Raw genomic sequence first — 23,306 nt, forward strand, 5'->3', positions numbered from 1 at the left:
TGCAGCACTGAATGACCTCATTTCTTTGCATACGGATTCTATCGCAAGTAGTACTCGAATCAGTGACAAACATAGAATTTTGAAGAGAATGAATGTTTCTACATTTTATTTAAATTTAATTTAATTTTAAAAGTAAAATATGAAAAAAAAATGTTCGATTTAATCATTCTTTTCTAAATTCATAATAATATAACGGTAAAGTATATAATATTTAACCTTGCATGTTTTAATAATACATTTTATTGATTTTATTATTTACATTATTTAATATAATATTTTCTCTGAATTAATCAGAGTCTTTTTAAATTTATCAATACAAGATCAACGATTCTATAATAATATTGAATAATATTTTTTATTTTCGATATATTTTGTTCAAAATTCGGATAATCCTTTGGGAAAATTTAGAGGGAATATATATATAAAAATTGCAAAAGTCTTCGGATATTTTTCAATTCATTGAATTATCTCGTTTACATCAGAGCGCAGGTATTGCATCGCGCAAACTCCACCCTTGCAGCATCCAGACCATCCGAGAGATTTTCCCTCAGTGCCAAAGGTCCACACATTGCAAGTGGAACGGAGAAATACGAAAGTGTACTTCTGTGTGTTTTTAACAGGTAAAATCATCCGGTTTGCCTTTCAATTGATAATGATTTCAGAAGTTTACGAAAGATAAAGGAGGAGCATCGCTCTGTCCTGTTGATCTCTTTGAAGTGGACGTGAGAGACAAGAGCTACTTTCCTAATGGCAGATCACGATAATATTTACGACGATGAGGTAATTAATTATCTTAAATTAAGTACTCTCATTTAATTATTTTCTCATTGCTTCATTTCAATGATCGTCAGTATCATTCAAAACTAATGTTACCAAACTTTCGATAAGATAAGAGACATTTGCGATTTTTGATATTATAATAACGTTATTGAGCTTCAAATAATTTTTTATTACAGCAAAATTAAACAATTTACATTTTTATAATTAATGTTACCCTACGTAGAGAATCAAGAATATTTGGCATTATTTCATATTTATTATATATAAATAATTGTTTTTTAATAATAAAACAGATCGCGCTAAAAGTCAAATATTTTACAATTAGTAAAAGAATTCAATGGAGTTGTGTGTGTGATGAATAAAATCTTAATGTAAAATCTAAATGGATTCGTTTCATCAGGTCACACTCGTTCTGATCTTTTAAAATAATTATAAATACACGAATATAAATACACATGCATATATCTAAACATACATATATCTATGATGAAAAGTATAAATGAAAAAGATTTTGTAAGAAAAAAAATTACTCGATTATTTAAACTTTTAGTATAGATGAATCAAGATTGATTTAATATAATATAAACTAATTTAAATTATATTTTTATATTAATATAAAAATTTTTAAAAACAAGAAAAATTTGAATTTTCATTCGATACATTTCGTTCAAATTTAAAATTTTATACTTGAAAATAATTTTTCCAAAATTCCATGTTCTCTGTGATGACAGCAAGTGAACATTTATGCGTGAGTTGACTGACGTACAATTCTGTACTGGCCCTTCTTCTATCGATTAAGCTACAGCAGCTGACTAACATACATACTAAACTCGACTGAACTCTAACTTCATATATTAGTTTTCCTTATGAATATTATATTATATATTTATTATTTTCTCGAAAAATACGAACCGCAATCACACCTGTTAGTACGTAAGCAATAAATCAATAAAGCTATAATTGTCTACCTCTTTTGTCTACTTCTATATTTAATATGAATAATTTTTAAAAATTTCCTTGACATTATAAAACAATATTTTAAAAAATTAGTTAAACAAATGTGTGTGTAAATATTTATTTTTAATATTTCAAATAAAATATTATTAACATCTCTGATTATGTATGTGTGTGTGTTATACTCGTGTAAATTTTCTCTCTCTCTCTCTCTCTCTTTCTCTTTCGTTTAACAATAGAAATATTAGTAAGAGCCTTTGTCATAGGAGCTAGTGTCGGCTAATCCAAATCAAAGGAACTGGCGTGGGATTTTAATAGCTTTGCTCGTGATCGTTGCGGTTTTAGCCCTTATTGTCACATCAGTTGCTTTACTCACACCACCTGATGAAGGGCCCAGAGTTCGCGGTACACGTTTACAACTCTCCGAGGTTGTATATCCGTTTATTTGTATTAATGATCGTATAGAATAATATTTATAAAATCTTAAATTATTATTTTATAGCTACTTTCGGGTGAATTGTCTCCGTTGCTCTTTAATGGATCCTGGGTGAGCAATCGTCATATATGCTATAGGGATTTTTCAGGTGGTATTTCTTTATTGGATGCATCTGATGCGAATTTAACATCGCGTAGTTTGATGTCAAAGGAAACATTTGTAAGTTTCAATGAAAAATTAAAATATTATCATTATAAATAAAATCAAATATATATTTATATAAATTATTTGTTTTTTATTGTTAAACACTTACATTACAGAGAAGATTAAATCCTGCCAAATTCTCGCTATCACCGGACCACAAATACTTGTTACTTGCTCAAAATATGAAAAAATTATTTAGATATTCTTATTTAGCTCAATATATAGTCTATGACGTGAACACACAGTTAGTATGAGTTATATATATATTACACGTCCCTACATTATTATAATTATAATTTGATCGAAAAATTATCAAGGACTCTCTGATTACAGAGATACAATACCATTGACACCTTATCCTGAAAAGGAGGTTCATCCTTATCTGCTGTTAGCTAAATGGACACCTCGTGGCCATGGACTCGTTATGGTACAAGATTATGATATTTATTATAGAACGGGTCCTTTGAGTAACATAGGTTATCGCGTAACTGATACTGCAGTACCTGGAATTCTATCTAATGGTCTACCAGATTGGTTATACGAAGGCAAATCTTCTTTCATTTAATCTAATCATAAAGTGTTCATGCCAATTTTGATTTTTATAAACGGAGAATTTCAATGTCTATTTACAGAAGAGATTTTACATAGCGCCGAAGCAATCTGGATGTCACCCGATGGTCATATGATGCTTTATGCATCATTTAATGATTCGGTAGTTGAAGAAATGCATATTCCTTGGTTTGGAGAAGAAAACAGGGCTTTGTATCCTGATATACGATCTTTGAGATATCCTAAGGTATATTAATCTTCTTCAAGAGTTGAAGTATGCATCATTTCTTAATAGCAACGTTACAATAATTTTTGTATTAAAATATTTTATATCGAATTAATTAACATTTTTTTTTTATAATTATTATTACACATGCCCTTCTTTTTGCGAAATATTCTTGTTACATTATAAACCGTGAAAATGCAAATAGAATAAAATAATATTTTGTAGCCAGGAACTCCAAATCCTTTCGTGCATTTATACGTCGCTGATCTTGCTGATCCAAAGAATATTCATACGAAAGTAGTAAAACCACCCCCTGTCATCGAACACGTGTGAGTTTACTTATCAGCGGTTTAGACAAATTTTGTATAAATTTTATACAGCTTTTTTCATAACATTTATATAACACATTGTAATACTTCATTTCATTTATTATAGAGATCATTATTTTACTACTGCTTCCTGGGTATCATTAACGGAAGTTTGTATATCGTGGTTAACCAGAACTCAAAATCTCTCAGTCGTAACAATTTGTAAAAGTCCTATGTGGCATTGTCAGGTTTGTAACTATTTAAATTGTATTTAATATTAAAATAAACTTAACATATATTTCTAAATAATACAATATTTTGATAGGAGATACAAAGAATAAATAGTGATGAACACGGATGGGTTGATACACCACCAGAGGCACCACTGTTCTCAGCTAATGGCACCAGTTACATATCGATCAGTCCTGTATCAGATGGACATGCTGGATCTTTTAAGCATATTGTATTAGTAAATGTGCTTCGAAAGATACAGACATCCTTGACACATGGACGATTAGAAGTTGTTAAAATATTAGGATGGAATAAAGTCAACAATACCATGTATGTGAACGAAGAGTTTGGAATATATTAGTAGCTACACATTTAAAATAATTTAAAATCTACTAAATTCTTTCAGATATTTCATAGGTATACCACCAATGCGTCCTGGACAAAGACACTTATATCGGGTCAGTTCACTTATACCTCAGGATGCTTCTTCGCATCCTGCAATTTGCATCACGTGTAACGCTCAATCTACTAAAATAAATAACGATCAAAGCAGCTATCACACAACATTTTCGGATCGTCGTAATGGATGGATGGGAAATAATTTTCACGAGGAATATGATGTACAAACGGAAAGTCCCGAAGATAAGGAACAGCGACGTGCAAAAGAAAAAGCGAAAAAGCAGAAATCAAAAACTTCGCACGCTTCTAGTGAGTAAACAACACTTGTTGCGATTTTCATAACGCGTGCGTTCTATACTATTTCTTCATTATCACAGTGTATTGTATTCTTCAATAATTGTCATGCATTTTTCTAATGTTAATTATAGAAGTAATTTCAGTTATATGGAAAGGTAGAATTAACTATCATAGTTAGTACTCTGCTGCACATTTACACATAACATATATCCACGGACATATAGAATATACAGGGTGTATCACTTCACACGATTATTAATTATATACATTTTTTTTAATCATCCTAGTCCCCTTCTTTTTTATTATTTATTTCATTTATTATACAAATACCTTTTAATTAATTATTAACATAATTTATTAATAGCAATTACACAATAGTTTCATACGAATATCAATTAAAAGTAAGTTTGGTTTTTTTTTATTTTGTATTATTTGTATAAATTCTCAACTGAATATACTTACCAAACATATTCAATAGAACAACAATACTGCTCTTCCACTCTTGCATACTACTTTGCATGAATGCTTCTACCCCGATTTATTGGTTTTTGATTATTTATGTCACGATAATTGTTGATTTTTCATCCACTGTATACAACCCTTTTTTAAGGATTTTTATCTCAGGAATCCGCCATTTGAAGCTGACATACTAGCTGCGGTACACCCAATATATTCTACATTAGCATGCTTCGAACATCTGGAATATTTTGAATGATGGGTAAGCTGCTCTATAATGCATCGAATAGTGGAATAAAAGAATGCAGACTACTATTCTAATTAAGGAGCAATCGCACTTCTTGCTTATGACAGTCCATAAATATATGTATAAAATTCAATTTTTATTGCACTATTACTATTCAATTTCTTTTCCTATCTATTTTCTATTTCGTGTCAGTGCGTGATCTATAAGTATAGTAGGATTCCTTTTCTTAAGAGGGAAGCGACGAAGCCAGTCCCGAATAGTTATGCATAAAAACGCAAGTTAAATATCGAAACGAATTAAATCAAATTAATATTATTTCACGTATATTTTTTCAGATTCAGAGGAACCACCTTGTCAATATCATCACGCCATTTTTCCGTCTTATGGATTGGACTACTTCGTTCTAGAATGTCTTGGTCCTGGGATACCTACGATCTCACTTTATAAAACTGATACGCCAATGCCACGATTGTTGAGTGTTCTACAGAATAACACAGTGTTACGTGTTAGTGTTCTCTATTATTGTTCTTTATTAATATTTACCGACTATATATAAATATTTTTATTAGGAAAAAATATCTAAGATCGCTCTTCCACAAGTGAAAACGTTCCCGGTACAGATAAGTGGTGGTTACAACGCACAAGTAAGATTACATTTACCACCTGGTTTGCGAGAAGACGAAATCACGCGTTATCCTCTAGTTGTACAGGTGTATGTATATCAAATAAGCTTAAAGAATAAATAGTATCGCATGCCGATATATTTGTATTTATAAATGTGTAGACATGGAGCACCAGGATCTCAGTTGGTGACGGAAATGTTTAAAATCGACTGGAATACATATTTAGCCAGTTATAAGGGTATTATCGTGGCCCAGATAGATGGTCGAGGTAGCGGCGGTCAAGGATACAAACTACTTCATGAAGTTTATTATAAGCTTGGTACTGCCGAAGTAGCTGATCAATTAGAAGTTACGGAGTAGGTTTCGAACTTTTATATCTAATTTTTGCAAAAAATACTTTTATCATTTTTCTTAAATGTATTTTTTCACAAATCTCTGTTTTAGATATTTGAGAGATTCGTTACACTTTATAGACAAACGGTGCGTCGCAGTTTGGGGTTGGAGTTATGGTGGTTTCGTTGCAACATTAGCTCTAGCTCATCCCGGACAAAACGTTTTTCATTGTGGAATAAGCGTGGCACCTATCGTTTCGTGGAAACTCCACGGTATAAAAAAAAAATATTCGACAATATTTGTTTTTGTATTTTTTTTTTTTTTTTATTACGATTAAAATATAGACAATGTGTTTATTTTATTTATAAAGAAAATTTATTATCGTCTATCAACATAATTAATCATATATGTCTATCGATGTATATCATAAGAGATTACTAAGTTTGGCGCGCTGTTTCGTAAATAAATTTATTACAGATTCTGCTTATGCCGAAAGATACATGGGATTACCAAACGTTACTTCTAATTACAAAGGTTACGCTGATTCCGATGTTTACAACAAAATCGAGCATCTACGTGATAAAATGTTTTATTTAGTTCACGGAACTGCAGACGATAACGTTCAATTTCAACAGTCCATGGCACTTGCGCGTCACCTTGCGAAAAAGGCCATTCTCTTTCGACAACAGGTATTCTCACAACCTTTCGACTGTAAAGGCATTCTTTATTTTGTTCATCGATAATTTCGTATCGTATACCAGTCGATATCTGTTGATTATCTGATTGCTATTGACAGTAATTACAATGCAACAAGAAGCTGATCGGACACGATATGGAAAGAAAAAATCGTGGATTCTTATATTTGGGTATCAAATATGTACATACATAAAATTTAAAAGTAAGTTCTTTAAATATCGCCTATTGCATATTTATTGCATGGTGGTTACGCTTTTTGCAGTCAACTTTCTTTTATACAAGTAATAAAGCACATAGCCGGAGTCATGTGTGGAAAACCTACTTATTACTATATATTTTAAACAGTGTTTAGGAGAGATTAAAGTGATTATAGAAATCAAAGTCTACGTATGTAATCAATAGCTTTGACATAAAATCACGGAATCTAAATCAGCAATAAATTGATAGTAAAATGACATGAAATGAAAACAAAACATTTTCGTAATATACGTACTGTATCTATATAGACAATCGTAAAAGAAATATAAAGATTACGTATTTAAGTTTGTATATATAGATATGTATATTAAATTTATCATAAAATTGATATAATATTGAATAAGAACTCAATAGATATCGGCTGTCGCTTAAAAAATAACTTCTATGAACATTAACCTTTAGATACGTTCTACTTTGAATCACACGTATTATTTATAAACTATTGATATAGCTCTCGAGAAAAGATATTATTCACCGATGAAAAAATATTTGTGAATAAAAATTATTTTTCATTACATACTCTATACTTTGTTACGTGTGATATACATAAGTTGACGTATCTAAAATTTAAATCCAAATGTACAAAATGTTCTGTTATTTTGTCTTTTTCTTTACTACATTAGGTGTATCCAGATGTGAGTCATACTTTAACGGGCGTAAAAAAACACTTATACTTATCCATGGCTCAGTTTTTGGAAGACTGCTTCCAAAAGCAAATACCTTCAGATACGAAAGCGGGACTTGGCAGTGGTGGTTCCGGTGCTTAAAAAAAAGAAATATACATAGGTACTTACATGATAAGTTGTATAAAAAAAAAAAAAAAGAAATGACATGTGCAATCTATATACATACATTTTCCTAAATCTGTTCAGTTCGGCAGAATAATTACAGAAGAAAAGGTAAAATTATCGTATAATTTTATACTCTGTATCGATATATTGTGTAACAAAAAAAAAGAAGAAAAAAAAAAAAGATTAAGAAAAAATTACTTACAATCAATGCGCTTAGATAATAACAACGTAAACATTGCATTTGGCTTTAAGCCTACCAAAGTGTTCGTCTCGATTGCACAAACTGTCCTTCATTTGTCTTATTAAATTTATTGGTTATTGAGTGCATTATCTTATATTATTTATAGTTAGAAAAAATCGAATTCTAAATTCTTATGCAATATTCTATATAGATAACAATAAATACTGGCAAATAATGGAATACAAATTGACTTAAGCACCTCATCAAAGTTGTTTGTAACACTACATTTTTGAACAATAAAAAACGTTATTTGCTCAATGATTTGCCTTCCATTGTTTAGTATTTCTTTAATAATATATTAATTGTTGATAATGTTTGAGAAATGCATATGCAGCGGAGATCAAATATAATTAATATAAATAATATAAATGTACAGGCTACGTTAATAAAATATTCATTACCTTTTCACTATGCGACTAGTGACTAATATACTGTCATAAAAAGTCACAAGTCTGGAATCGATTCAATGAATTTTTTATTCGAACATCTTCCAAGATGCAATAACATATGATTCTTTAGATTCGTTGGTTTACTAAATCCACGATTACAAATTTGACACCTAAATGGCCATAATCCGTTATGAACGTACATGTGACTCTTCAAATCTCCAGGCGTTGGGAATGATTTAGAGCATTGCAAACATTTGTGCGGTTTCTCCTGTAATATAGAATTTTTAATTATCAATATTGGGATAATATTGGTTGTCCCCGAACTGATTACCGTTAAACTTATGCTTTATTTAAATTATTTACAAAAATTAAGTAACTCTATCCATTTATTTATTTATAATGTTATTTTTATTTAACATTTGTATTATTCTTTGTGTCATTAATATATTTTTTATGTATTTTTTTTTAAGAATATATTTAAGTTATTAATGCATTTACATAAATTATTATGATTAGGATACTTTAGATATTAAGCTCCTACCTTGATGTGAGTCATCCTATGATAATAAAGATTCGAAGATGCCGTAAATTTTTTGCCACATACGAGACATTGATGAGGTTTTTCACCGCTATGAATACGCTTGTGTGTATTTAGAGAACTCGATGTCGAGAAACCTTTACTGCATACCATACAAACGTGTGGTTTCTCTCCTTTAAATGAACATGAATATATTGTACAACATAATATAATACTTATTATTTGTTTATTACTATTACTAGTAATTTAATGAAGAAAACAATGATTATTTATTCTCCCAATACATCAGATATATATCGTTTATATTGATGTTCTTACCGGTATGCGTTCTAGTGTGCCTTTTTAAGAGTGATGGACGATCGAAAGATTTACCGCATACTTCGCATGGCAGAAGTACTTTGTCACCTCTCTTTATAGTAGTTAAAATACTACAATCAAGATGATCACCAACTAATGATAGTGTAGATGATGATGATTCCTCGGACGTTGATTCATATTCATCAGGTTCATAATAAGAGTGCTGTATCGATGGTGATATATGTTGAGAAAGTAAAGCCATGGATAGATCCAAAGGTGATTCTAAAATATCGATAATCACGAAATATTTTTGATTTAATTTTGGAAACATTAAAATGTCTTGCAAAAAATGTTGAACCCACCATCTACGATACTATCGATCAAACATCTGTAAAGTGCAGATCTCATACACATATCGTGAGAAATAAAAATAAAATCTGGATATGTTACTGGTGGGAACCAAGCTACTAATTCAGTATCTGGCTGAACATCTTTGATAACTTCAAAGATCGGCTCACCTAAAATAACATTACGAATCATTGAACAATTTTAAGAAAATATAATTATTATTTATTAAGGTACATAGAAATAGTAATGAATGAACGCATGACTTACCCTTTACCTTCGTCCCAATAAGATTAACTTGTTCGTCATCTGCTTGAATGATATGAAGAAACCTTATCCAGTTACACTGACGCTTGTTAAGATTGTAGTTCGAAAAGACTTCGTCATAGCAACCGTACTCGCGTCTGATCTAAAAGCGGATCGCTTTAATAGGCAGCTAGCAGCTCGTCATAGTACGCTAAGAGGGTAGCGAATGTAATCGCACGGGAAAAACGATATCAAAGACTTATCAACGTTTCTTCCAATTGCAATATGAGAAATATTTAAGAATGCTCGAATAATAACTGCAGCTGTTTCGATTTATTATATGAGAGATAATTCGATAGATATAACTATAAACGTTTTACAATTTTTTATTCGGATCTGTGCATAATTATATTACTCTAATAATCTGTTTTTATAGAGAATGAAAAGATGCGAAAAAGAGAAAAAAAAACAAACGGCAGACGTATACTTACGTCGTTGTCATCGAGAAGAGAGTACAGATCAATCTTATCGAATCTAATTGATCCCTGAAACGGATAGATAAGTGTGCCCAATGGAATGAAGACATTAGACCACACCGATATTCGTAGATTTGTGACAAACGAGTCCGAATCATTTTTATAAACATTTTTACATGCAGATTGATCACTGGCAAGAACTAACGAGAACTCTTTCGGTATCAGTACGCAAGTTTCCATAACAGAAAACCCACTAAATATGGACTGAAGAATTTCACCACTGTTCAAATTTCTACGGTAAACACTTCACGTAGAAGTTCTTCACGCGCAGAGAGTGATTTCCTGTTTTGTAGAAAACGAAAAATAGCTAATATCTTCCAACCAGCTGAATTCTTTTTACTTTAACTGGATTGATTATAATAACTCGTAAGACTTATGCTGGTATTTTGATTATTCTACATATACATTTATACAAGATCGTTGATGGATCAACATAATCAGCAATTTCTTAAAATGATCTGTGTTCATCGAGTCAAATCATCAAATAATTAATTAATATTATTAAATTCGTTATTCACTGTGTAACTCGAAATAATTTAAATTCTTTTGAATATTTATCTATTTTGGAATCACTATACCAAATCGTTTTAATTACAATAAAACGTTAACTCGTAGAAACTCGGATGACGTTCGAAGCGCGAAGAATCAGGTCGTTCGTTATGTTAGGTGCAAGACCCTTGGTTGACTGGCTGAGATTAACCAACTGATCTTGACCTTGCGACGGCTTACCAGCATTTGCTACCGAATGGGTAGCCCTTCCCCTTCTCCATTTCTTTTCCCACCCATCGTTCGTCCTGGCCCCTTTGGTCCAGATCAACGGCGTAGTCGCAAATTAGTCTTCGCAAATGTCTTCATTTTTGTAAGCTATTTGGTAATCATTAAAATTCTTACATGCATACTATTTTTATCTAACAAAAAGATACAACGTTTAACAAAATTGTTAAAAGTTATATCTACCAAGTTCTAACGCAACCTTAATGCAACGTAACTTAGATCATAAACAGGTATTCATGGAGACTTCAACGCCTACATACTTTCCGTACAACATGTTATACATAGACAGAAAGATGACACTGTACAAAAAAATAGCTGATATAAGGAACTTGTTAGAAGAAATATCTACGTATGTGTGTAGTGGATAGTTAGAATGTAATTGTTCACCGAGTTGTAGTCGATACTAAATTAGTTCGATGTATACAAGTTAAAAGTTAAGATGGTAGAAAACTTATTATTATCAAATACAATATCATAATTAAATATCTTTGAAATGAATCTTGGAATTATTAGAAAAACCTTATTCTCATATTGAGATGTGTAAAAAAGGATGAATTAAAAGTTGTACGTAAGAAGTATGAAAAGTAATTGTATAAAATTTTCTGAAAAAGTCAGATGATGAAGACTACGCCGTTGGAGTTTTGCCCCACTATGTTCGTTGAGCCGCAAGTGTGGCATGATTGTAGAGTGAATGTAAGTATCCTTCGCCGACACAAGGAAGCCGGCCGGTCCTCCTCGTGGTCTTCTTCGTCTTTCCAGCATCATCTACAGTACCGCTTAAAAGAGAACACACGTGCGTGAATGGGCACCTGTCTCTGCCTGCTTCTGCCCATCTCTCTCTTCGTGATTATCCGCTTCACCTTGCCTCCCTACCGATTCCAGTTAACAGGGCCGTTTCTTTTCTCTCTTTTCGTTACTCCTCTTTCAAGTCTGTCCTACCAACGTCTTCGCCAACCTGCCTCGCCTTGCCAATGTTCTATCATCCTTTCTCACTCTTTCTTTTTCTCTTTCTCTTACTCTTTATCTGCTCACCCTTCAGCTCCTTTCTCTTTCCCCACCCTTATGCATCTCTCTCTTTTCTTCCTTCCTCTTCGTTCTCCTCGTTATCGAGTCCGTAGCGCATTCTTTTATTCATCCATCAGGGTGGCTTCGGCAGTTGTAATAGGGTGAAAACTGCTGAAGATCGCATAAATAAAGAAGCGCGCCGAATATTTACTACGACTCTCCCCTTTACCAATGTATGCACGCGAGTGCAACTTTTAACTCTTTTTCTTTTCGTTATTCCTTTCCTTCTTTTTTCCTTCTCTTTTAACTTTTATTTTTTCTCTCTTTCTTTCTTCCTTTCTTTCCTCTTTACCTTTTTCTTCGTGTACAGCGATCAGCTTCAAGTGTGTAAGGCCTGAGAGCGAATCTTCGCATCCTTGCTTCTTCGTCGCATTTATTATGGCAAAGAATACGTTCCCGAAACAGTATATATGAACTTACGAAACATACTTTCCTATCAAAATTGTATTCCTTTCTCTTTGTATATTAACGTTCGATCATGCAAAGATTACGATAACAACGGATATGCTCTAGATCAATATCTTTCAACTTATCCGATTACATTTGATCTTCTTTCAATGTTATCAATGTGGTATGTCGATATTAAAACATTTTTAAAATGTAAAGATATAATAATAATATTAAAAAATATTTTCTTTCAATTTAGGTTGAAATCCGTACACGTTTTTCCTATTTGTCAAAAAATATTTTTATAATTCGTACATTGATACGAAATAAAAGTAATAAAATATTATTGATCATTATAAACAAGCATGTATTTTTAAAGAAAACCATAATGCATATCTTAAGATTTTCCTTAGGAATTTGTACATTAGCAAATATCAATGTCAAAAATAATCTTTAATACCATCGACGTGCTTTTATCTTTACGTCACCATTACTCACAGATATTAGAAATTTTTGTTGAAGATTCCCTGTACATATTCGTATTCATACTGATCGAAAGCATAATATTTAATTTTGGATATTTATTAAAATAGATGGTAATACAATTTTTCCAATTCCTGAAGTCTTTCATTGCCATGGTTCTACGAATACTTGCACTTTTTAATTGAAATATTCTGTTTAGATGAAATGTTTACAAATTATCTTGTTAATTTATTATTTCATAGATACTTAAAATCAATTTTCAATTTTGAAACTCTCTTTTAATTCTGATTATTCAAAAATGAAAAATTTGTATATATATATATATATATATATATATAATGGATACATAAGATATACGAAAATCTAAATAACAATACAATAAAAATTCAGTTAAATGTACCGTACGATCAATTATAAAAACAATTAAATTAATATCAGTGCTATCAATATTTGATCAATTCTTAATTTTGTAGCAGTACAATGAAAACCTTAAGCATATATATCGTATGACGAAAACGACCTGATTCACAGAATAGCCGATTTCATGATCGTAAATATCACATCTGATAAATGCAAGTATAAATATGATTGTGAGGACTTTTTCCACTATTCGTAAAACGAAATGGCTTATAGAATCTTCATCTTCGTTCTCATAGTCAACGCAACTGGTAATTAATGATTCCGATTAAATCTAATCAATAATGATAAAACTTATCGACATATAAAAGTGTTTAGAATTTTAGCAAAATAGAAATTTCATCGTGACTTACTGAGGATTTATAAATTGATAAATAGAAAGTTCTATTTTAATAAATTGTTATATTACCATTTTCGTACATTCACACATAAATTTAAATATAATTTATATAACATATATATACACATATATTTATTATATATAAATACGAAAAATAATTGTTTTCTTTTAAAGTTAGTGCTGTACCAATCTCTAGCAGAGTAATCGGAGGGAAGGATGCTGATGACAATGCATTTCCTTATCATGTATCCATACGAGTATACGGATTTCATATTTGTGGAGGATCAATTATTACTGATCAGTGGATTTTGACAGCAGCTCATTGTCTTAATAATAGTGTTATTAGCAATACATTCGTAGTAGCTGGCAGTAATAGTATTCTCTCAGGTAAAATAATATTTTCTTAGATCTTTCTATATATATATATATATAGTAGAATTATAAGTAACATCCATGTTAGTATTTAATCAACACTATTTTCATTTTCAATGTATATTGTAATTTTTAATTTGTAGGTGGCATTGCGTATGATGTGAAGGAAATGATCGTTCATTCAGAGTATCAAACAGGACCTATTCTAAATGACATTGGTCTCTTAAAAATTGTTGGTAGATTTGAATATTCTAACGCAATCAGACCCATTAGACTCCCAGATAAAGACATCGATGAGACGGATTGTACTGCAATATTCACTGGTTGGGGAGATACCACGGTAACGGCCATCATCACAAATCAAAAATACAAACGTTTAAAATATCATTGACCTCTGTTTATCAGTAATTGAAAAAAAAATTACTGTTTAAATAAATAAAACATTTATTTTACATAAGAATATTGAATTTTTAGAGAACGGGTAAAAGCACAAATTGGATGCAACTAATAAGTCTAAAAATTGTTGAATTCTCGAAATGCAAAATGATATATCCATCAATTATAAGAAGCAATATTTGTACAGATAATAGTGATACATATGGTGTTTGCTATGTAAGTATTTTCAACCTTTATTGTATATATTTTTTTTTTCCTTATTGATCTACTCAACAAAATAAATATCTCGTATGTATAAAAATAACTTGAAAGAAAGAATATTAGAAAAATGAAATCTTTAATAAATTTTTAAATTGAGTATAATTCCTTTTTTTTTTAATCGAAGATTAAAATCATAATAATATTTACTTTTAGGGTGATTCCGGTAGTCCGCTTGTCTTAGATGGTGTGCAAATTGGTTTAGCCTCTTGGGTTACACCGTGCGCTAAAGGATTTCCAGATGTTCATACAAGAATTTACAGTTATATAGATTGGATCAAATCACATATTATCCAACTTCGTATTAATGAAATATAATCGTTAAAAGTTGATATTGTGCCTACATACTAGACAATTAGAATAATGAAATTCTCCGCGAACTAATTAAAAATAAGCTATAATAATCACTATAATCTTTATATTTGAAGATTTGGTTAATCGAGGAAAGATAATCTTTATTGATAAGTATAATAATTAAGTGATCGAAACTCGATCGTGCCTAGATATTTGTAAATTTTCATCGATAACGTAGCAATAATCAAAACTTTGTAACAGGTGATTGTTAATCTATTTTTATCTCATATTGTGTATAATCATAAACATATTTAAATCTTTAGCAATAGTGTAAAGTTTTATTAACAATAAAAACAATATATTTTCTTTAATTTCTTACAATAAATATTAATTTAACATATAAATCTGCATAGCTAACTAGAATTAATAGAACAAAATGTGAAGATCTAATAGATATGATCTTAAGGGTTGCTTTTTGACTCTATACGATAAATAATTTCGATCGGGTTGCACTGGTTAGAAAAATTCGCATAGATACGATCGTGAGTCCATCAAGTGGTGTGTGACCTAAATAAAACAGCGCATGCCCCGTCATTTACAAGGACAGTTTCGAGGGCGTGTTTTCATCCCCCGGCTGTTCTAAGCTTGGCTTGAGATCTCGTACCGTTTATAACATTTTGTCAGCGAGTGAAAGAGAGAGAGAGAGAGAGAGTAACAGAGAGAGTGAGAGAAAGAGAGAAAGACAGAAAGAGAAAAAGATGAAAAATGTTAACTAATGAAAATGACATTTGAACCAGCTGTGTGACTCGCTTCATATTTCGCTACTAACAAAGACAAAAAGAAAATCGATAGAGGAGTGCTACGTTCCCTTCTGTCGTGTCAACTTAACTCGGATCTCTACTGTCATCCATGGTAAAAAGAAAAATGCGACGAACGTGGCACAAGATCTGATTGGAAAATCCTCATTTTGATTTTAATGCAATGCCAACAAATTAAAAAAAAAACATTGTAAAAAACACCAATGAAGTTCATTGAATTTTGTAAATTATAAAATAACATAAGGAAGTTTTTGTTGAAATTATAGAAAGGAGAAAAAACAATGAAAAAGAAACCAGTGCATTCTGAGTGTATTTACAACTGAAAGGAACAACAAATATTTCGAGTTCATTTAGTATTTCTTTCTGTATTATTAATACTATTTAATGATAATGGAAATGATGATGACAAAGAAAGTGATAATGATGATGATGATGATAATTTACCAATTTGTTCTTTTCCGTGAAACTTAAATAATATTACAAGATTTAAATCGTATCTTTTTATGTGTTTAATCGAAGAAAAATCAAAGTATTGTTCTTCATATATCGCACAAACAAGTGAAAATAAAATTGAAATTCGCGTGCTAACAAATCTTGTGTTAATATTTCTTAAATATTATAATTATATATATATACATATAATATTGATATAATATATATCAATATTTTTCTGAATAAAATCAACGATACGATTAAAAATGGATTAGAAATGAACATCATGCAAGCAAAAATTTAATGTTTACGTTGTAAACAATCCATAGAAAAGTGCGTAAGATAATATTAAAAATTGAGAATATTAACGAAGTCTATATGAGCTGCTGTCCCTTCATGTAAGTATTAAAAAAAAGTATCAAAATCATAGTACATTGCGTGTTATTTCGTATAATACAATATGTTTATAACATATATATTATCATAGAATTATTATCGTACGATCGTTTTAGATTAAGAAAGTTTTTATATAGACCAATAGAATTATATTGATAATTCTTGTCATGTTTGCATATTCTTATTAATGATTGTGAGTAGCATACTGATATTAATTTGACCATTACACCTATGTAAAATAGTATTGACTATTGCGTACTGAATACAAATATCTGCTTCGTTAGCGTATTTTTATTTCAAATAATGTTTCTTTTTTTTTTAATATAATTATTTTTACAATTAAATATCGAAATAAATTTATACGTTTGTTATAATTTAAACAAATAATGGCAAATATATAAATATCTGCGTAGAATTTTACATCTGCCACGAACTATGTATTTTGTTATATGTGTTGTTAAAAAAAAAAAGAATTAAAATTAGCTCTTATAAAGAAAGAAAAATAATATTTTAAGAACAAATTGCATATACGTAAGAATCGTTACGTTTCAATTTCGCGCGTAACAGGTTTCTATTATTTCCCGCCATGCTGTTTTCTTTCATTCTACGCCAAACTTCTCGTCAATGCACTTCTAAACGAAGATACCTATACAAGCTTTTCGACATTTAAATATATATACCTACATGCAACATGTAACATCTAATATATATATGCTTCGTTACTCAAAAAAATAAGAAAAAATTTACACATAACAAAAAACATAAAATATCGAGTTTAATCGAAGGCGTAATAAAGAAAATAAAAATATGTTAATAGTATAAATACAACATATATATATATATATATATATATATAACGAGGAGCTAAGAAATAAGAGAAAAAAACTAAAGGAAAAGAAAAAAAGAGTTAAAAAAAGAGTGAAAGAGAGAAGATAAATAACTCCCACAAGGACATAATGACAAGCGAGTAGGAGAAAGAAGTAGAAACATTGAAAATGATATCGATAAGTGTAAATAATAAGAATATTAAAAGTAAAGTGAGAATAAATCGAGGAATAATGACATCGAAAAGAGGAGATTTTAAAAAGATAGGTTGTAAGGGTATGTGGAATATTATATAGTCAGGTTGGTCTGTCTGATCCAGAATAAAGGATCTGTAAGAAGAGTGAGCTGAGAGACAACAATGGGTGCATTGCAGCGAATCTTCGAATCGGCGTTCTTTGTGTTACTCGTACGATTTCCTTACTAGTGCAAATGTCGTTGAAGAAGTCCGAACGTGTACTCACTTAGAATTATTCATCTGTCACAAAGAAAGAAAGATACAGAGAGAGAAAGAGAGAGAAAGAGAAAGGAAAGAAGGAAAAGGATAAAGAATAATCTACGTTCAGATGAGCACATAAAACGTTCCATTTATTTGTTTGGGAAATGCGGTGTACTTCGTGTTAAGTTTATGCTGTGAATTATTGGCAGTTGGTCGGTTTTCTATGGAAGAAAGAAACATCTTGATCTAAGGAAAACGATCATGGCCATTTCGCGAATATTGCTAAATAAATTCTATCTTGTTTCTATTTTTTTTTTTCATGATAACACATGTCGAGTTTCGCGTTTTTTAATTTGCCAATTTAGTAGACCGTCGATCGATCGATCTTTTCATTGAAATGTAAAACAATTGTTATGTTGATACAAAATTTGCGCGTGAAAAGAAAATATGAATTTGTATGTGTATGTGTGTGTGTGTGTGTGATGATGATGATGATGATGATGATGATGATGATAGTTAGTGACGACAGTAAGTGACAAATAAAATGACGGCTAACTCTTTGTAAATTCAGTGTTTATCTAATTTCACTTCTACCCAATTAAATATTTTGGACAGTAGTGACCTATCACGTGCTTTAAAAAACGCGTGCCAAATACAGAGACTTCCATAGATGCATAATATTCATCTGAAAGATACATAACATAATCCAAACTCCATTATGGACGCACTACGTCTAGCTGTACAGTGAGTTTACTAACGTTACCTGGATTTGTTTTTATTGCATTTTTTGTATTTTGATTTTTTCCAGCCAAGCGTATTTACCTCCAATATACCTCCAATATATATATTTCTCAACGAAACTACAAGTGAATCTTTGGCTAAACCTTCGAGTTGACAAATTATTCTACTTCAAAATTTAAATTAGAATAATTCATGTATATATGTATATATATATTTTTCATTGGAGTTATAAATATTTCTGAATTAAAAAAATATATCTAAGAAGTAAATAACAACACACACACAGAAATTGTATAATAAAAATAAAATTAATACATATATAAATAATACAATACAAATAATAAGCATGTGCATTTTATTATTTATTTTGAAATAAATCAGAGAAATATACTCATACCTCTTAATATTTTTTAATTTCATCCAACTAACATGATACCTATATTATAAATATACTTTTTAAATATTTATAATAAGTAAAATAGCTTCTTCCTATATTTATTGTAAAAACTATTTTATCATTCTCTGTAATTTTTAGGACACGGCTAGGGGAGAGGATGGTCAGCATGAGCTCCATGCTTGTAGAAACAGTTAGTATAAATTATGAAGATTTTAATGAGAGTTTCTTAACATGTGGGACATGTTTATGTGTTTATGATGGTGGAGAACATACTCCAAAACTATTACCATGCTCTCACACAGTATGTATTTAAATATATCAAATTGATCAATATTCGATGAATTTGTTTTTAATATTTTTTATATTTTTCTAGGTATGTTTACATTGTTTAACAAGAATTGCTGCATCACAAACAAGAGAAACTGGAGCATTTCGATGTCCAATTTGTAGGGAATTAATAACTATCCCTCGTGGAGGAGTTCCTGCGTTACCCCCTAGTTTTCTCGTCAATCAACTTCTTGACCTCATGTCGAGACAAAGACGAGAGGTATCATATTGTATTTATTACATATTCTTCTTTATAAATTAGCATAAATATAAAATAGATTAATACTTCTAGCACTAAATAAATTAGAACATCGTATTAATTGCTTTCATACATATATATGCTTATTTGTTGTAGGTTATCCCAAAGTGTTCAGTACATATAAATCAAGAATTACTATTCTGTGAAACTTGTGATACAGTTTTTTGTACAATATGTACAAGTGGTACACACGCAGGTACATCACCAGGCTGTACAGAACATACAATTATTCCTTTTAGCATTGCAATAAAACGAATGTCTGAAATACTATTGTATAAAGCAAATGAATGTATATCTAAGGTAGGAAATTGTATATTTTATTGTCATTTTCAAATTATCTAGTGTAATTTTTGTATGATAAAGTAGAAAGTGGTTAATATACAGGTATATTTAAGTTGACACAGGCTCAAGATTCTGTGAGCACAGAACTTCAACGTTTAGATGCTGCCATGGAAAGATGTTTACATGCCGTTGATGCCGAATTTACGGACATTATTTCTAAAGTAGAAAAACGTCGTGTGGAATTACAAGCTGCTGTTAGTGCTGCTGTTAGAGATAAAAAACGGGTACTCGAAGAACAACATGCCGCAATAGAAGCGGAAAAAAATAAAGTTGAAAGAGAATGTGAAGGATTGCAATATCAAGTACTCACACATACACGACTTTTCTTTATATTCAATGTATCTATAAAAAGTATTTATTTTTTATCATTTGTTAATTTCAAATGTCAACCTTTTTCGATAGATCGAAGTTCAAAATATAACGCAACGAATTGGAAGTTTATCCGATCAACTTGATGCAGCTATAGCACTTAGTGAACCAAGAGAGAATGCTTTTATCACATTTGAATTTAATCATAATAATGCATCTTTTGAACTAGAGAAGGCTCTTAATGACTTAGGAAGAATACGCTCCAGTACAACATTACCTGGTAGTTTATTATTGATTATTATAAAATATAATATTTGTTATATATTGGGTTGGCAACTAAGTGAGTACGGTTATTTTAATAATAATCTATCGACAAAATCCACAATCACTTAGTTGCCAACCCAATACTACTCAACATAATTATCATATCGAATAAATTTCAATTTGTGTAATATTTAACAGGTTTGTGTAGAGCTAGACTTAAAGATCCAGCAATAGTTAAACTGCAAGGAGTTGTTGTAGTTGAAACAGTTGATTATCATGGTCATCCGCGTAATGTTGGAGGAGATCCTATTGGAGCAGAATTAATGCTAACAGATAATATTCAATCAGATAATCAAAGTCAATCAATTGAAACTGAAGTTAAAGACTTGGATAATGGTACTTACGAAGTACTATTTAGGCCACCATATGCTAGTCGTTACATTTTAAAATTATCCGTATTTGAGAGACCTATTAAAGATTATCCATTGTTCTTTGATGCCACGGAACATAATGAGCCAGTTAGAGTCTATGGAAGAAGAGGAAATGGTGAAAATGAATTTCATCAGCCAGTCGGAGTTGCAATAGATGATAATAGAAATGTTTATATTTTAGATACTGGCAATTCAAGAATCAAGGTACGTGTATGTTTTAGATCTATATAATCTATCCATCATTGATTTAAACTTTTTATGATTCTGATTTTAAAAAAACACATAATATCTAAATATTATTTAAAAATTTATTTCTATTTATTGTGACAGGTACTAGATAGTGATTTAGAATTTCAAAGACACATAAATAATGAAGGCTTAGAAGGACGTAGTTGTACAGGAATCGCCATATCTCAGCAAGGTCTTGTAGTTGTTAATTGGAGGACACGAAGAATCACAGAAATGAGTACACTAGGTGATACAATTCGATCTTTCTCCCATAATACCTTTCAAGTTAGTACATTTCTTTATATTTTATATGTAATTTCTTAATAAATATATTATTTATGTTTCGTAAATAATATTATCTTATATAGGAACCAATTGATATAGCAGTAGATAGAAGTTATGGGCATATACTTGTTGCTGATAATGGACAAAGTTGTGTTTTTGTATTTGATTCTGATGGTAAAATACTATTTCAGGTTAGTTAATAGTTCTATAAGCTAGATCATTATGTTTATTAAACATATTTTATACAAAATCAATTACTAATAAACAGGTTGGAAAAAGGGGCACCTTTAAATTAATTAATTCTGTAACTGTTGGTCCTGCTGGAGAAATTTTAGTTGCTGACAGTCGAATTCAAGTATTTTCTGCCAAGGGTGATTTCTCTGAAGAAATATATGCTGAAGGAAAAAGTAGTTATATTTTGTTTTATTACATTTAAATATTAATTTAAGTATTTATATATATATATGTATATATTATATGTTCAATAGATAGAGGCATATATGGTGGTATTACAGTAGATGCAGAAGGCAAAATACTTGCTACTCGTACAGATAAAGGTCGAAGCATCATTCAAGTCTTAAAGCTGGGAGGAGGTAATATTTTAACTGAAATTGATTCTCATAGTTCAAAATTACGACGTCCATCAGGCATTGCGGTACTAGCAGACAATCATTTAGTCGTGGTTGACTTGGGTAACGATTGCATAAAAAAATATAGATATTGGTAAAACTTGTTCTTAATTAACAAATTTCACTTCACGACTGAATAAAATTATAAATATGCCAAATGTTCTACAGTTTTATTAGTTTCTAGTTTAATAGCTTTTAAAATTCTAATGTTAATCATATAATGACAGTTTTGATACGATTTTATAATTTAGTCTGCTTTGTAAATAATTATATAAGACGAGTCTAATGGTCGAATCTATATATATTTAATTTGTAACTTAATTCAGATTTTATTGACTTGCTATGATAAATTTTCTACTAATATCTTACGAAATGTAACATATTAATTTTGAGTGCTTTGTACTTACATTATATAAGTAATGAAGCTTATCTATTCTTTTAAATCCTTACATTTTTTGTTGTATATCTCATTTATAGAAGTAATAATGATTTATAAATTCAGGCATAATAATTACATTTTTTAAAGTATAGTTGGACAAAACATAGGACGTTCCATATAAACAAAATTATTTATATTTAGAAAATTCACAACTTAATAATGAATAATTAGTATTATAATAACACATTATTATTATACACACCAACTTTTGATGTGTTTTAACCATATTTAAAATAGTAATATGACACTGCCCTACTGCATTACTTCTAGCTCAGAGCGAAGCATACTCAACAGTCCCATATTTTATTTAACTAATCGTATTTACACATTTAGTTTAATATGTATTATAATTTATTTTTAGCTTTTCTTTTTTTTTTCTTTTCAAAATATTTTGCTTGGTTTTTAAATTATATTAAAAAGTATACATAACTTTTTAAATAGAATTTCCTACTTTTTGTATGTGTCGTACAGAAATATCAGTATGTCATAATTATAACACTTCTATACTTATGAATACATCTATATAAGTAACTTACACACCAAAGCTTGATCTTTTCTGCTAACAAAAAGCAATCAAGGCCT

General features: G+C 30.1%; 4 protein-coding genes across 8 annotated transcripts; 3 read left to right on the forward strand and 1 right to left on the reverse strand.

Moving 5' to 3' along the window:
* The first annotated feature begins 519 nt into the window (after positions 1-519).
* On the forward strand, positions 520-7,832 carry LOC106793121 (inactive dipeptidyl peptidase 10). Of its 3 annotated transcripts, none has more exons than XM_014759777.1 (16): positions 520-780; positions 2,004-2,162; positions 2,237-2,389; positions 2,491-2,618; positions 2,708-2,919; positions 3,007-3,170; positions 3,375-3,478; positions 3,585-3,705; positions 3,783-4,018; positions 4,095-4,396; positions 5,423-5,592; positions 5,657-5,799; positions 5,872-6,066; positions 6,155-6,315; positions 6,521-6,732; positions 7,621-7,832. In XM_014759777.1, exons 1-16 carry the CDS (start codon positions 748-750, stop codon positions 7,762-7,764), a joined length of 2,637 nt encoding a protein of 878 aa, XP_014615263.1. In that variant the 5' UTR covers positions 520-747; the 3' UTR covers positions 7,765-7,832. The 3 variants fall into 3 exon arrangements, with proteins under 3 accessions (XP_014615263.1, XP_014615264.1, XP_014615262.1); XM_014759778.1 differs by lacking the exon at positions 7,621-7,832 and adding an exon at positions 6,840-6,928 and having other exon boundaries at positions 2,001-2,162; XM_014759776.1 differs by having other exon boundaries at positions 521-780; positions 2,001-2,162.
* A 497-nt stretch (positions 7,833-8,329) lies between these two features.
* LOC106793122 (histone-lysine N-methyltransferase PRDM9) lies at positions 8,330-10,858 on the reverse strand. Its single transcript, XM_014759779.1, has 6 exons — positions 10,336-10,858; positions 9,869-10,007; positions 9,616-9,771; positions 9,275-9,535; positions 8,960-9,129; positions 8,330-8,686 (listed from the first exon to the last, which is right to left on the reverse strand). The coding sequence occupies exons 1-6, from the start codon at positions 10,558-10,560 to the stop codon at positions 8,474-8,476; spliced, it is 1,164 nt and encodes a 387-aa protein (XP_014615265.1). The 5' UTR covers positions 10,561-10,858; the 3' UTR covers positions 8,330-8,473.
* A 3,155-nt stretch (positions 10,859-14,013) lies between these two features.
* Positions 14,014-15,190, forward strand: LOC106793068 (chymotrypsin-1-like; the record flags this gene model as incomplete). The annotated part of the gene is made up of 4 exons (XM_014759679.1): positions 14,014-14,245; positions 14,362-14,558; positions 14,693-14,830; positions 15,029-15,190. Coding segments are annotated over 4 exons (729 nt in total), but the record flags the coding sequence as incomplete, so codon positions are not given.
* Positions 15,191-16,439: 1,249 nt separating this feature from the next.
* Positions 16,440-22,679, forward strand: LOC106793130 (tripartite motif-containing protein 2-like). Of its 3 annotated transcripts, none has more exons than XM_014759788.1 (11): positions 16,440-16,814; positions 19,350-19,512; positions 19,585-19,758; positions 19,894-20,097; positions 20,193-20,441; positions 20,542-20,728; positions 20,911-21,347; positions 21,474-21,656; positions 21,740-21,847; positions 21,925-22,063; positions 22,145-22,678. In XM_014759788.1, the coding sequence occupies exons 1-11, from the start codon at positions 16,795-16,797 to the stop codon at positions 22,381-22,383; spliced, it is 2,103 nt and encodes a 700-aa protein (XP_014615274.1). In that variant the 5' UTR covers positions 16,440-16,794; the 3' UTR covers positions 22,384-22,678. The 3 variants fall into 3 exon arrangements, with proteins under 3 accessions (XP_014615274.1, XP_014615275.1, XP_014615273.1); XM_014759789.1 differs by lacking the exon at positions 16,440-16,814 and adding an exon at positions 17,658-18,817 and having other exon boundaries at positions 20,202-20,441; positions 22,145-22,679; XM_014759787.1 differs by lacking the exon at positions 16,440-16,814 and adding an exon at positions 17,659-18,817.
* The last annotated feature ends 627 nt before the right edge of the window (positions 22,680-23,306 follow it).

Source organism: Polistes canadensis, unplaced genomic scaffold (assembly GCF_001313835.1).
Source record: "Polistes canadensis isolate GaletaPanama2010 unplaced genomic scaffold, ASM131383v1 scaffold_11, whole genome shotgun sequence".
NCBI classification, from domain to species: Eukaryota; Metazoa; Arthropoda; class Insecta; order Hymenoptera; family Vespidae; genus Polistes; species Polistes canadensis.

Bases quoted from the DNA above. Each gene is read 5' to 3' on its own strand.
- LOC106793121 (XM_014759776.1), top strand. From the start codon at position 748: ATGGCAGATCACGATAATATTTACGACGATGAG. The intron at 3,171-3,374 runs GTATATTAATCT...AATATTTTGTAG, and splicing joins GATCTTTGAGATATCCTAAG to CCAGGAACTCCAAATCCTTT. The intron at 3,706-3,782 runs GTTTGTAACTAT...ATATTTTGATAG, and splicing joins GTCCTATGTGGCATTGTCAG to GAGATACAAAGAATAAATAG.
- LOC106793122 (XM_014759779.1), bottom strand. From the start codon at position 10,560: ATGGAAACTTGCGTACTGATACCGAAAGAGTTCTCGTTAGTTCTTGCC. The intron at 9,772-9,868 runs GTAAGTCATGCG...ATGTTATTTTAG, and splicing joins TATTGGGACGAAGGTAAAGG to GTGAGCCGATCTTTGAAGTT. The intron at 8,687-8,959 runs GTAGGAGCTTAA...TCTATATTACAG, and splicing joins ATAGGATGACTCACATCAAG to GAGAAACCGCACAAATGTTT.
- LOC106793130 (XM_014759787.1), top strand. From the start codon at position 18,792: ATGGACGCACTACGTCTAGCTGTACA. The intron at 18,818-19,349 runs GTGAGTTTACTA...TGTAATTTTTAG, and splicing joins GCACTACGTCTAGCTGTACA to GACACGGCTAGGGGAGAGGA. The intron at 20,098-20,192 runs GTAGGAAATTGT...GGTATATTTAAG, and splicing joins CAAATGAATGTATATCTAAG to TTGACACAGGCTCAAGATTC.